We start from the raw sequence: 14,704 nt of genomic DNA on the forward strand, positions 1-14,704 counted from the left end.
TTGGCATGGGTATTTCTCATCCACTGCTATTCTACCCATTCCTTATCACTAGCCAACAACTTATCAGCTCATGAGGGAGAAACATAATGTAACTGGGAAGAAAAACTAGGTATCACCTCTCATCTGGGTGTGCTGTGCAGTTCACAAAGATCCTTTCACATCCATGATCTCATCCAGACTCCACCACAAACCATATGTTAGCATTTTTATCTCTATTTTACAAATCAGGAAACTGAGGTTCAGAGAAGTTTAAAGGACCAACTCCACTTCACAGAACTGATTAAATAGCTGATTTAGGGCCTCTCTGGTGGCGCAAGGGGTTAAGATGCAACTTATGAATTTGTCCGCAGCCACTGCAGCATGAGTTTGAACCCCGGCCAGGGAGCAACACACAAGGCGCAGCAGACCTCTCCTGACTTGCCCATTGCTCCCCTCAGCTGTGTTTTTCAGTCGATCTGCCTGTTGTGCTCTCCACTCTGTCTCTGGTGACTCCTCTCACCCCCCTCACCTCTGGCCTGTACTCCAGTTGTTGTATGCATAAATAAATAAATCTTTAAAAAAAAATAGCTGCTTTAGGAGCAGCTTTTGATTACAAGTGTAGTTCATTTTTGATATGTGCTAAATGAAAATAGGTGAAAATAAATTAAAAATACATATAACTGAAAAAATAAAATCAGGCCCAAAAGTGTACAAAAAAGGGATGTGGAAATGAAGCAGGAGGTAAGGTTATAGGATGAAAAAGAATTGCTTAGCAAAGACAAAAATCACTAGGCTGCCATCCTGTCTAAGCAGCAGAGGAAAGATAAATATGTTTGGCCAATGAAGGTCTATGAGCAGGAGAAAGGGTGGGTAGTAAGAAATTACGATAACTATAAGATTATGATAACTAAATTATGATAATTATAAGAATTATGATAACACATTTATGGAATTTTTTAAATTTTATTTTTAAAGATTTATTTATTTATGCATAGAATAACTGGGGTATAGGCCAGAGGTGCAGGAGTTAAGAGGATTCACCAGAGACAGAGTGGGGAGCAGAACGGGCAGACTTACTGAACTACACTGCTTAGGGGAGCAGTGGGCAAGACAGGAGAGGTCTGTTCCACCATTTGTGGGTTAGCTCCTTGGCTGGTGATCTAACTCAGGCAGCAGATGAGATAGTGTGATAACACTGAGACTTAACCCCTATACCACCAGGGAGCCCCTATGGAATATTTAGACAAGGAAAATAATTTATCCTGAGAACAATGAGGAAATCATTAACTCTCCATTTTACAAAATGAAGAAATCCAGACCTAGGGAGTTACCTGACCAGCTTTAGGTCTCATACCATTTATGGGAGACCAAGACCAAAGACCAGCTAGGATTTACTGGCGTAACTGTTAGTTTATTGAAATACTGTTCCCTGTTTTTAAAACATCTTTACCAGGATATAATTTATATACCATAAACTTCACCCATTATAAGTAAACCATTCAATACTTTTGAGTAAATTTGTACTTGTGCAACAATGACCACAATTCAGTTTTCAAACACTTCTATTACCTCCCCTCCCCCTGCCAAAAAAAAGCACTGAAATACTTTTATATTGATTAGTAAATAACCACTACCCTAAATACCCACCCCCCAAAACTCCCTTCTATCGTCCTTCTATCGTCTCTGAATACCCCTGGACATACCTTTGATCAAATTATAGATATCTGGCCCACTGGGCAGGAGTGTCCAAGTCCTTGCTCCAGCACTTAGCAGCTTCTGTTTTACATGATTGATACCTGTGCCACGTCTGTGAAATAAGTTTGATATCGCCCCATGGAAAGGATCTAGGCAAGTGTTCAACCTTTCTGGTTCCTAATCCAGAGTTTTTCTACACAGTACCCTGCTTTTCAGAAGACTGAAGAATAACCAATAGAACAAACAGAAAACAAGTGCTTTGAAATTTTGTCTATATGAAAGATAGGCAGGTTTTGAAAAGGTAAGAGATTGCCCTGGATACATCCTCACCTCCTCAGCAAAGGTATTCTTATGTTAAGAATACCTTTGCAGATACTGAACTTCTGAGAGTCAGATAATTCTTTGAGATACAAAATTTCATGGGTGTGTTTATCTACGGGGGGCGGGGGGGGGGTCCATGGCTCTTTCATTTGATTTTTAAGGGTTCCATGGCCAAAAAAAAAAAAAGAACTTGTTAAGAAAAAGTTTGTATGAGGTCTAGAGCAAGGAATGTGCCAGTGGGTGGCACTCACACTCAATTCCGTGGTAGAAAGCAGAGCTTTCTTGATTCCTCCACCTGAGTGGGAGCTGATGGGGAAAATGGGCAGAGCTGGAGCTTTTGGCAATTAAGCTGCTGGGGGTTTCAGCAGTTAAACCCCCCAATGAGGAGGGGTGTCTGTGGGGAAGCCACCAGCTTACCTTGTGACTTTTTTTTAAAAAAAAGATTTATTTATTCATGCATACAAGAGCTGGGGTACAGGCCAGAGGTTCTTGTGGGGCTTGGGGGTGGGTGAGAGAATTCACCAGAGACAGAGTGATTGACCGAAGGCAGATTGACCAAAGTACACTGCTGAGTGGAGCAGCGGGGGAGTCAGGAGAGGTCTGTGGGTTGCTCCTTGGAGGGCCAGGATCGAACTCGTGCTGCAGAGGCTGAGGATCGCTTCATAGGTTGCGTCTTAACCTTCTGCGCCACCAGGGAGTCCCTTTACCTTGTGACTTAAACTGGGACCTCAGTCTCTGCTGAGTAGATGCTGTCTGGGGTAGAACAGATGGCATCTGCCCACAAGCAAGCCTACAAATTCTCTTCTCTCTCTCTTAGTTCCCTGCTTTCTCATTCCTTGTGTAAGTAGATCTTATTATCATTGTATTTTACCATGTCTCTGCTTTTGGGTTGTTTTCTGCATTCTTAAGTGGGTGAGGACCCATCAACCAGGTCAACACAGTTCCCCAGAGTTTGCAACCAATGTGGGGCCAGATACCAAGGGACTACTCCTTGTTTTAGCTAGCACAAGTTCATGGCAATTGCTGGACACCTGGTGGGATTTTTTTCTACATCTATTTTAGAGTAGTTTGGTTTTATAGCAGTAGTTTTCTCTTTGTGTGTGTTTTGATTTAGACATGGGCTCAACCTTTAGTTGAAGTACCTCTGCTTCTCTTCTATACCTCCTTTCGTCTCCTCCTCCTACTTCTTTTTTTTTTTTTAAAGATTTATTTATTTATGCATACAAGAACCAAGGTATAGGCCAGAGGTGTTGGGGGTGAGGACTCACCAGAGACAGAGTGGGGAACAGAACAGGCTGATTGACTGAAATACACTGTTGGATTACAGGAGAGGTCTGCTGCACCATGTGGGTAGCTCCCTAGCCAGTGATTGAACTCGTGCTACAGAGGCTATGGGCAGCTTCTTAGTGCTGCGTCTTAATCTCTTGCACCATTGGGGAGGCCTTGTCCTTCTTCTACTTCTTTTCGAAGTTTCAGTTTGGAGATTCTGAGAAATGTATGGAAATTGATTTTGTGGGCATACATAATGGAGCATGTTTTCAATAGCTGACTTAAGACCTGTGCTTTTGGGGGCCTTCTTGGGTGCATGCATGTGTGTAATTTCTACAGTTTTATTTTTGGTTTCAGAGGAGGTGAACTTCTACTTCGGGCCAAAAGTCTGCAAGAACAAATTCTATCTTCCCTTCATAAATTAGATTTAGAAGAATCAGAGGCCTATTTCATGGCACAAAGAAGAGGGACGCAGCCTTGTTCTTACCCTGACAGCAGACAAGGGAAGAACAGGAAGAGGACCACCACCACCTACTGGAGACTTTGAATACCCCAATGAAGAATCTTCAAGAGGTCAGAGCCCCTCCTGGGGAGGCTGCAGAGGCTCTGCAGGTCTCTCTGCCCTACCAAGTAAGGTTTAGAAAGCCTTCTCCTTCTCATACCAGGTGGGGCACCCACTTCAGCCAAAGGAGCTGCCCTAGGGTAGGACAGTTCCCTCTTTGCCAATTCCTGATGGGTAGATTAAACAAACAGGGGCAACTTGGTCTATATTTGATTTTTTCCCCTCTTTGTCTCTTTGAAGGTTGTTTTTCCAAATACATATGTATTTGGGGAAACAGTCTGGCTACTTCAATGTGAGTAAAACTGCCTTTCCATTAGGCAGTGATAAAAAGACTACCTTCAGAAAACTAAGGTTTGTCCTTGCAAGGAAGCAGAGAAAGTTCTATATGTTTGCAAATATGAGCAAAATTGAAGGTTCATATGATATTCCATATATGTTAAATGAAAAAGCTAAGGGAGCTATTTGTGCCCAAATGCTTTATATCTCTATATCTTCCCCTTTGTGTCTAATTGTTCTGTATTCTCCAGAGGATAAAAATAAAATATTGTTCTAGATGGTGCAAATAGAAATTTTGAGCTCAGAAATATGATGGGAACTGCTGCAGGTGTTCCCAGGAAGCATGGCTTAGGATAGACTCTGGTTAATGAAAACATCTGAAATTTAATGGTTTGGTTTCAAACATGTATATCTTTGAAGTTATGCTATGGAGTGTAATGCTTTTCTCCTTTTTACCTGTGTCATTTATGTTAGTACATGCTGCACAGAATAGGCAGCTTGAGGTGAACTGCTAAAGTCTTTAAACATTGGATAAAATGGGAGTTGGGTTATTAAAGATCTTGGAAAGTTAAGAATTCTAATTGTGGAACTGAAAAAAAATAAGTTAAAAGGCCTCCCTGGTGGCACAAGGGGTTCAGACGCAACTCTGTGAAGCTGTTTGTAGCCACTGCAGCACGAGTTTGATCCCCAGTCAGGGAGCAATCCACATGGCGCAACAGACCTCTCCTGACTCACCCGCTGCTCCTCTTAGCAGTGTACTTCGGTCAATCTGCCTGTTCTGTTCCCCACTCTGTCTCTGGTGAATCCTCTCACGCCCTGCACTTCTGGTCTGTACCCCATTCTTGTATGCATAAATAAATAAATCTTTAAAAAAATAAGTTAAGGTTTGGTGGAGGAAAAGTGGTTACTTTTGGAATGAGATATAAGATGTGAAAAAACTAATTCTATTAGCATTTGCTGGTGAAGGCTAATCATAGCTTTGACATCTTAAGTTGCCAATATTGTATAATGTACAATGGTGTTTTCTTTAAGATTTATGATAAAATTTCCCAGAAATCTATATTAGGAAAAATTAGGAGGGGAAAGAAGGCCTTTTATTAATTGTGCAGAGGAAATTTTATGGAACCTCAGTAGAGCCCCTGAGACACTCCATAAAATGTCTCCCTTTCCTTATAAGAAAGACATTAAATGAATTCAACCTATGTGATATTTATCTGGTAAATTGGGAAACACTATTGCCTGAAAGAAATATTTCACCTAATCATATACAAGAATATTTTAACATTGGTGTTCTAAAAATTATGTGAAGCTTCTTAAGAGTCTGATCTGTTTTAGGGCCTCCCTGGTGGCGCAGCGGTTGAGCGCTGGGTTTCGAAGCTGCCCGCGGCCTCTGCCGCACCGGTTCGATCCCCGGCTGCTCCCCGGCCACCGGAGGAGGGTCCCACACCGCGCGCAGACCTCTCCTGCCGCCCGCTGCTCCCCTCAGCAGTGTACTTCTGTCCTTCTGCCTGCTCTGCTCCCCGCTCTGGCTCAGGTGAATTCTCTCACCCTCCCGCGCTTCTGACTGTACCCAGTGCTTGTATAAATAAATAAATAGATAAATCTTTAAAAAAAAAAAAAAAAGAGTCTGATCTGTTTTGATACGGTATGATATTGCTTGTCAATTGTGGTGGTGATTATTGTTGCTCTGGAACATTGAAGCATTAATGTTGAGCAAATTTCCTTGTCAACTACGTTATTCTCAGTTCTTTAACTTTAGTTATTTCAGTTATTTAACGTTTGCAGAAATTGTTTCAGGAGAAATTAATAGGAGAAAAACTTCAGTAATATTTTAAGGCACGTGCTAATTGGCAGAACTCAAGATAGTTTTCTATTAATAGATATGTCTGAAGGAAATTAACACATTTTTTTGCTTGAAATGTTTCTAGTTTTTTGGTTCGAATTCAAGGAAAACTTTTTGTAAAAAAAATTTATTGCGCCTGCTCCATCCCCGGCCGCTAGGGAGGATCCCACATGGCGGGCAGACCTCTCCTGCCACCCGCTGCTTCCTTCAGCAGTGTATTTCGTCAGTCTGCCTGCTCTGCTCCCCGCTCTGGCTCTGGTGAATCCTCTCACCCTCCCGCGCTTCTGACTGTACCCAGTGCTTGTATAAATAAATAAATAAATAAATAAATAAATAAATCTTTAAAAATAAATAAATACCCTTTCAAAAAATAAAAATAAAAAGGATTTATTTATGCATTCAAGAACTGGGGTACAGGACAGAGGTGCAGGGAGTGAAAGAATTTGCCAGAGTCAGAGTGGGGAACAGAACAGGCGGACTGACCGAAATACACTGCTGAGGGGAGCAGCAGGCGAGTCAAGAGATGTCTGCTGCACTATGTGGGTAGCCCCCTGGCCAGACCAGGGATTGAACTTGTGCTGCAGAGGCTGCGGATAGCTTCATAGCTTAACCCCTTGCACCACCAGGATGACCCCTGTAAATAAGTATTCTTATTACCAGTGGGAATGTGTCTATCTTTATATAATTCCAATAAAGAACTTCATTGGCTTCTCTTTAAAATGAGAATTGTAAAGATGATTACATTATCTAAGATTTAATTGTAATGTTACAGTTGAGACCATCTGGAGGCTGTCACTGAGCAGAGAAGAGCCTGCCACCTTGCCTGTAGGGTTCCAGAAACCTCCCAAGAGAGTAGGGAAGCTTATCTCCCGTGGCAGAACTGGAAATACCAGAGAGAAAAACCTTGGGAACCTCTAGAAAGGAAAGTCACCTGAAGATACAAATGGAGAAAGTGGAGAAAGTGGACTCTGGTGAGACAATCCCATGGAATGAAATCCTGCATAGGGTGTCAATCTAAGATTCCTTGTGGAAAGTTCCAATAAGGCCAACAGAAATTCTACTGGTTATTCTGTCCTATGAGTTTATGCAAGAATATATCAAATAGATTGGAGTTAGATTTAGTTTACAGATGCATTTTTCAATACTATTTGATAGAACTGGGATGAGGGAGGAGAAAAAATTATGTTAATTGCCTTTCAACCATTTTTGAGATTTTTTTTTTGTCTTTTTTGCTTGGATTAATTATTTTCTTTTTCTTTCTTAAAGATTTTTATTTATTTATGCATACAAGAGCTGGGGTACAGGCCAGAGGCATGGGGGGGGTAGCAAGAAGATTCACCAGAGACAGGGCAACAGGATTCACCAGCAGAACAGGCAGATTTACTGAAATACACTGCTGAGGGGAGCAGTGGGTAAGACAGGAGAGGTCTGCTGCGCCATGTGGGTTAGCTACCTGGCCAGGGATGGAACTTGTGCTGCAGTGGCTATGGATAATTTCATAGTGCTGAGACTTAACCCCTTGCACTACCAGGGAAGCCCCTGACTGACTATTTTCTAGAAATGGAGGACTTCGTTATACAGATTATGCATGGAGTATGACTGATTGCTATTTCCTTTGAATATACTGCAACATCAGTTATAACTGCCTTCTCAGACTGCACCTCACTATCCAGTTTTTATCACCATAGAAATTGAAGGTGAAAATTGTAAGTGAAAAATTGAAAGTGGGAAAATTGTAAGAACAGTGAAAAGCAACCTCTGAGCCCGTGGATGGGACTCACAGTTAACTTAATGGTAGAAAGTGGAGCTTTCTAGACTCCACCCCCTGAGCAGGGCAGGTAAGGGAAAGGGGCAGAGCTGGGGCTTTTGGCAATTAAAATGTTAGTGCTTTGGCAGTTAAACCATTGGTGGTGAGGGGTGTCTGTGGAGAAACCATGAAATTTGATTTGGCTTGTAGCTTTGGTTTGGACCTTGATCTCTGCTCAGCGGACGCTATCTAGGGTAGGACAGATGGAATCTGGTCATATGCTAGCCTATAAATACTCAGTTTCAAGAGCAGCGGATACTAAGAACAAAGTATTCCAGGGAGACATGCTTAAGCAAGTACTCTCCTACTCTGCCTCTTCTTGCTCCAAAAGCATATTCTTGAAGGATTGCTCCTGACCCTCTAGTCTAGAAGAACTCAAGAATTCATAAATCATGTTCTATATCAATACTGCAGCATTTGCCAGTGAACCCTTTGTGGGCCTTTCAAATTACTCCTCAGTTTCCCATTAATTCCTTCCTTTTCTGTCAGAAAGTCCAGCTGCCCTTTGTACTCTGTGTCACAGGCTCTGCCTTTTCCTTGGAAGGGGAGACTTCAGCCACATACATAGCTTGTGCATATCCTGTTCTGTTTTGTTTTTGTCTCCCAGGGGCGTGGAGGGAAGTGGTTTGTGAGATAAGAATCACCTCCTTGAACCTGATGTTGGTTTTAATTTCTGTGAGAATTAAACAAAAAACATTATTTAATGTAACACAAATAATCCTTTAATGTCATCTAATATCTATTTCGTTTAAATTTTACCAATTTTCTCAAAATCATTTTTTATAGTTTTTTAACTTGAATCAGGATCCAAATTAGGTTGACATACTGCCTATACTTGATGCTTCTTAAATATCTTTCACTACAAATGATGCTATTAAAAAATCCTTTGAAAATATGGGAAACTCTGTTATTGCTGACCTGTTTTCCAAGTTGTATCAATTTCACTTCTTTTTTTTTTTTAAAAGAATTTTTTTATAGAGGCATGTTTTTATTTATTTGTTTGTTTGTTTGTGTTTATACACGCACTGGGTACAGTCAGAAGCGCGGGAGGGTGAGAGAATTCACCAGAGCCAGAGCGGGGAGCAGAGCAGGCAGAAGGACCGAAGTACACTGCTGAGGGGAGCAGCGGGCGGCAGGAGAGGTCTGCGCGCCATGTGGGACCCTCCTCTGGTGGCTGAGGAGCAGCCGGGGATCGAACCAGCGCCGCAGAGGCCGCGGGCAGCTTCGCAACCCAGCGCTCAACCGCTGCGCCACCGGGGAGGCCCTCAATTTCACTTCTTTACAGTTTATGAGAGTTCACTTCTCCCATGTTTGGTATTGTTTCAGACATTTTTACCTTTTGCCAATCTGATACTAAAACCCACTCTGTAAAGGAATGAGATGTGAGCCTAACCTTCAAACTGTATAATCAAGTATTCCAGATAAAAAAATTTCAACATAGGGCCTCCCCGGTGGCGCAGCGGTTGAGCGCTGGGTTGCAAGGCTGCCCGCAGCCTCTGCGGCGCCGGTTCGATCCCCGGCTGCTCCCCGGCCACCAGAGGAGGGTCCCACATGGTGTGCAGACCTCTCCTGCCGCCCGCTGCAGCCCTCAGCAGTGTACTTTGGTCCTTCTGCCTGCTCTGCTCCCCGCTCTGGCTCTGGTGAATTCTCTCACCCTCCCACGCTTCTGACTGTACCCAGTGCATGTATAAACAAACAAACAAACAAATAAATAAAATAAATAAAAAAAAACATGCCTCTATTAAAAAAAAAAAATTTCAACATATACCCTCAACCCATCTGAAAGTCACTGTTTTAGTTTCAGAGTACATCAATATCTTTCTATTACATATTAATGAAAGAGTGAAGAAGACAGTGAAGTAATTATGTGATATTTAATATTTTTTAGGATTATATGACTGGTTCTGGCTTTTCCCTCCTATAAAGAGCCTTTTTAACACATTTGAAATCCAGTGAAGCAGATGTGGGTTTTATGGTGACAAATATCAGGCATACTGTAACCCTTTATCTTTCTTATAAGTAGTTGTCATGGCATGTTGTCAGTTCTGATGATGTCATAATGCTTTGTGAGGTTATCTGATATTCTGATATTCTGATGACTTGGAAAGAATCACCTTTCTTTTTTTTTTTTTTTTTTTTGAAGATTTATTTATTTACTTATACAAGAGCTGTGGTGTAGGCTGGCAATGTTGGGGGGGAGGTCAGTGAGAGGATTCACCAGAGACAGAGTGGGGAGCAGAACAGGCCGACTGACTGAAATACACTGCTGAGGGGAGCAGTGGGCAAGATAGGAGACGTCTACTGCTCCATGTGGGTCACCTCCCTGGGTGGCTGGGAAATCAGTGCTGCAGTGGCTGGCAATAGCTTGATAGTGCTATCTTTAACCCCTGCGCCACCAAGGAGGCCCCAGAATCACCTTTTAAACAAAGTGAACTTTAGGTAAAACCTGATCTTCTGGAGCAATATTCTGTGATCACAGGGATAAAATCTCCAGAAGAAAATATATCAGGAAAAGCTTTTGTCCTTCATTGGGATGTATGGGTTTTACTTACTGTTGAAATGTTGACAACACATCTGAGCTGATGTCTGATATGCTTTTTAAAAAAAAAAAACAAACAAGATTTATTTTATTTATTTTGCATACAAGAACTAGAGTCTGGACTTCTCCCTGGCTGGGGATCAAACTCATGAGTCAGTGGCTGGTGATAGCTTGGTAGCTCTGAGACTTTAACCCCTGAGCCACCAGGGAGGCACCTGATACCCTTCTTTATGATTCCTGGTTGCCAAGAGTTTCCAAATATTCCTCAAGGACACAGTCCTTTTGCACAACAAAGGGAAAAACAGCCCATTTCTGGCAAAAGAAGAAATCTGAGAGGAAAGACACACCATATTACTTCCCCTCTAATGACAACTGTGTTTAATATTACACTATAGAATAATTGGTATATTTTAAAGATCTTTTACCGTCTTGAACACATTATTCATTAGGAAAGTTCCCAGAGAACACAATCTTAAGGGTGGGAAGGATGAGGGCCTCCCGGGTGGCGCAGCGGTTGAGCGCTGGGTTGCGAAGCCGCCCGTGGCCTCTGCGGCGCTGGTTCGATCCCCGGCTGCTCCCCGGCCACCAGAGGAGGGTCCCAAATGGCGCGCAGACCTCTCCTGCCGCCCGCTGCTCCCCTCAGCAGTGTACTTCGGTCCTTCTGCCTGCTCTGCTCCCCGCTCTGGCTCTGGTGAATTCTCTCACCCTCCCGCGCTTCTGACTGTACCCAGTGCATGTATAAAAAAATAAATAAATAAATAAATAAAACATGCCTCTATATTAAAAAAAAAAAAAAAGAGTGGGAAGGATGATATCCTATGTTGCTGATATATTTAAAACTTAATTAAAATTATTTTTTAAGAACAAGTTAATGAGAAATTTTAAACTTTCATTCTGGCAAAATAAAAGGCTTTCTACTTAATGTATCGGTCATCTTAATTTTTAAAGATAGAACACAAGGCGCCAGCTTTAGACTTCCTTCCCTTTTACAAGCCAATGACATCTTCAGTTCTGGAATAGCACTTTAAAACGTGGCTTCTGATAAATGCTGGCAGAACTGGTGCATTCCCTACTCAAACACATCCCTAGGTCGAATGACCACACACACACACACACACACACACAAAAACCGTCACGAAATAGGCGTTAGAAAAGCCTAGAAGTGGAAGGTATGTGTGTATATTATGACACTGGTACATTAAAACAAACAAACCAAAACCCCAAAACCATGTCTAGAATCAAATCTTTAATCAAATGTCAATGTCATGATAATTGCTGTTACGTCTTAAGTTTAAAACAGGGGAGCGATAAGAGGGCGGAAATCGTAAAAGAAACAAAAGAAAAACTTCAAAATTTCCTCTCCCTTCGCAGGCAAGTTTCAGCTCCACAAACTATCCTTGCCTTTAAAACATGAAAGTGTTCTCTCAACTCTCTTCCTCTTGTACAAGGAGATCCGTGTCTCTTTTCTCCAAATTAGGAATGAGAATCCTTCCAGGTCCGCACAAACAGAAAGGAGCCCCGCGGCAAGTTCCTTCTGGCCCCAAGGGTGTGAAAGTGGGCACGTTACTGTGGAAAAAACCTACAGACCCCAAATTTGTGGTTGGGAAAAAAAACAAAACAAAACAAAACTGAAAAAAACCGCACGGGTCGGGACATCATCCTCCCGGGCGTCCACAGAGAGAAACGGCGGCCGGTCAGAACCCCAGCGGCGTCGCCCAAGCAATCGGCGAAAGAGGGTTCGGACAGCGCCATTAACCACGCACCAGCCCGCCCTGAGCGCCCCCACCCGCCGCGGGCGCCGGCCAATCCCCTTGCGCCATCCCCTTCCCATCGGAGGCCCCGCCCCCGATCCCGGGATGCGAGGGCCCCGCGGCGTGACGCGAGCACGGCAGCTCCGCCCCCTGCGTCTCTGGCCTCGCCGGCCTTGGGGGGATGGTTCCATCATGGCGTCAATGCAGGTGAGAGGAGTTTGCAGCATCTGGGCGGGTGAGGGAGCCGCGGAGAGGATGCGAGTGTACAGTCGGGGGAGGCGACCGGGACTCTGGGGCGCTCGTGCGGCTCCGGAGAGGCCCTGGCGGCCGGTCCTGCCCCAGCTTCAGGGGCTTCGGGAGGGGTGAGAGGCGGCGAGAAGGGCGCGGGGGGGTGGGGGTGGTCCTTGGTCGGTCGAAGCGGACACCGGGCGGCGGGGAAGTTGGCGGATAAAGAGGGCTGGAGGCAGGAGAGGAGAGGGCGAAGTTTTGGAGGTGGCTCCGCGGCAGTGGTTGGGAAACACCTTCCGCTCGCAGACGGCCGCCGCCGGCCTGCCCTCCCGCCCCAGGGATGCCTTTTCCTCCGGGTCCCGGGCCGGGCGGAAACAGCTGCTCGCCGTTGTCGCCCGGGCGAGGGCGGCGCTGAGAGGGGCTGAGCGTGGGGGGACTGGAGAGGCGCCCCGGGAGAAGGCAGGGAGCTGCAAAGACGCTTCGCGGTCTCTGCTCAGGCCTCCCGCGTCTGGTCCCTGGCTGCTTGGCCCCTCGGCTCTCCTTCTCTCGGCTCTGAATCCTCTGCCCCGTGGGTGCTTGCCTCTGTCAGCCTCCGCGCTCTGCACGAACGTTCGTTCAGCAGCTCCAGTTTCTCACTCTCCTCCAAGCTGCCCTTAGTCCATCCAGAGCATTTTCCATCAGATCTGCAGTGTCCGCGAGAGCGGGGTCACCGGCCCCCTTATACCTCCCGGGATAGCTCGTTCGCAAATTTTTTTTTTCCTCCTGTGCCCCACCCTTGCGGTCGCCGAAAGGCTCCTGCTGCCGTTTGCCCTTGTCCAGAGACGGAGTGAAAGCTCACTTTGGTAGGAGGCATTTGTTAACCCTGTCGCATCTACCTGACTTGGCAATGCGTAGTTTTCTGTTTTTTCAACTTAATATACTTTTTTTTTCTCCAAACCCGGTGAGTTTGATTTTTTTCCAGGCAAAGATGGCAACCACAGTTGCAGTTTTGTAGAGACTCTGCATTATCTGTAGCCTGCATTTACTTTACAGATGAAGACTAATACCACAGAAAAATAGGAAGAGAAGGTAGAACTTTAGTTTTTTAGTCAACCGAGCCCTATTTAGAGTGTCAACATCTCCTTAATAAAGAGACCACGTTGTTCGTAGGATTTTGTGCTTTTGTTTCTAGGAAAATAAACTAATCTCCCACCCACCAACCTCCCTTGTTTTGTTCCCTCTAAGCAAGAACTGTGTTTTTCATCTTTTTTTTGCGTCCATCCTCTTTTACACATTTATTTGCTTCACACTTCTGTGTTAGTTTTCCTCTTTGAATCTGTTTTTCCATACAATATTTTCTTGACCGTTGCTTCTCTGGACTTTCTTGCAGTATAGAAAAAGAAAACCCCCACACATATACCATTGCTAGTTATAGTGTCGTGAAATGGTGCAGGAAAAAAACAACAATTTCAGGAAATATATTTTACACTAGACTCCCCAGAGACATTAGAGAAGTTTCCTCCTTTGAGGCCAAAAAAGGAAGTATGGCACACTAGTTGAACAGTAGATGGACAGTACAACAGATTTAAGTAATTTGTACTAAGGTTAGAAGTACTTAATACTAAAAATTAAGATTAAATTCCAAAACACTTGTAATTATATTTGAAAAGAGACATTTAGGCATAACCAATTAGATCGTTAGCTGTAGACTTCAAGTGTCTGGAAAAGGTAGATTTCAATTTTTAAGAGAAGAAACTGAGTTGGTCCAGAACTTAGTGTTTGGTAGTCTTGACTTTTACATGGCAGCTTAAGCAATGGGAAAAAATACTTGCCAGTGCAGTACTGTTTTTGTGTCCCAAGTACTTCTAACTTATCACCTTAAATTCTTTTGTGTCTTCTGATTAAAGAAATGGAAAATGGATGTGTTCTCCATTTTAACTAAAATAAAATTAAGTCTTTTATTTTTGTTTTTAAAATCGGATGCAGATTTTTTGGTGCCCTCTTGAAAAATATTTTAATATTGATAAGTCAGGTTACATGAAAAACACAACACTACATGTGTGGTTATTCCATGTCTTTGGTGAGCAGAGTTCTTTCCTAGCCATCATACTTTTCAAAACCACTAGTTTAAAATAAAACTACAACCAATTTATGAAATTTGTTCATTCATCAGTTTGAAACTTCACTTTGTGTCAGGCACTCATCTAGATACTGGGGATACAACTGTGAACAAAAGCAGACCATGTTTCTTTGTGGATATAACAATTTATTTGGGGAAAGAAAAAATATTTTTAAGTTTATTTTCATATTAAAAGGTGATAGTGCTATAAAGAAAAAGCTTGGAAGGAGATTAGGAAATGGATATTTTGCTTAAACAAGAATGATGCTTTGACCATGTATGTACTTCAGAAGCTTTTAGTACATTCATCTTGCCCATACCAGGATATTACTGCTA

The 14,704-nt window shown here is 43.3% G+C and overlaps 1 protein-coding gene across 1 annotated transcript in view; it reads left to right on the forward strand.

Annotated features, from left to right (window-relative positions):
• Positions 1–12,147: 12,147 nt before the first annotated feature.
• The window catches only part of UBE2W (ubiquitin conjugating enzyme E2 W), a gene marked incomplete at both ends in the record, with an annotated part of 53,534 nt that continues 50,977 nt past the window's right edge, over positions 12,148–14,704 (forward strand). Inside the window, one exon of the mRNA XM_084230552.1 lies at positions 12,148–12,249. Within this exon, the coding sequence (XP_084086678.1) occupies positions 12,148–12,249 (102 nt within the window). The remainder of the gene's footprint in view (positions 12,250–14,704) is intronic.

This window comes from Talpa europaea (assembly GCF_964194135.1).
Source record: "Talpa europaea genome assembly, chromosome: 3".
Classification (NCBI taxonomy): domain Eukaryota; kingdom Metazoa; phylum Chordata; class Mammalia; order Eulipotyphla; family Talpidae; genus Talpa; species Talpa europaea.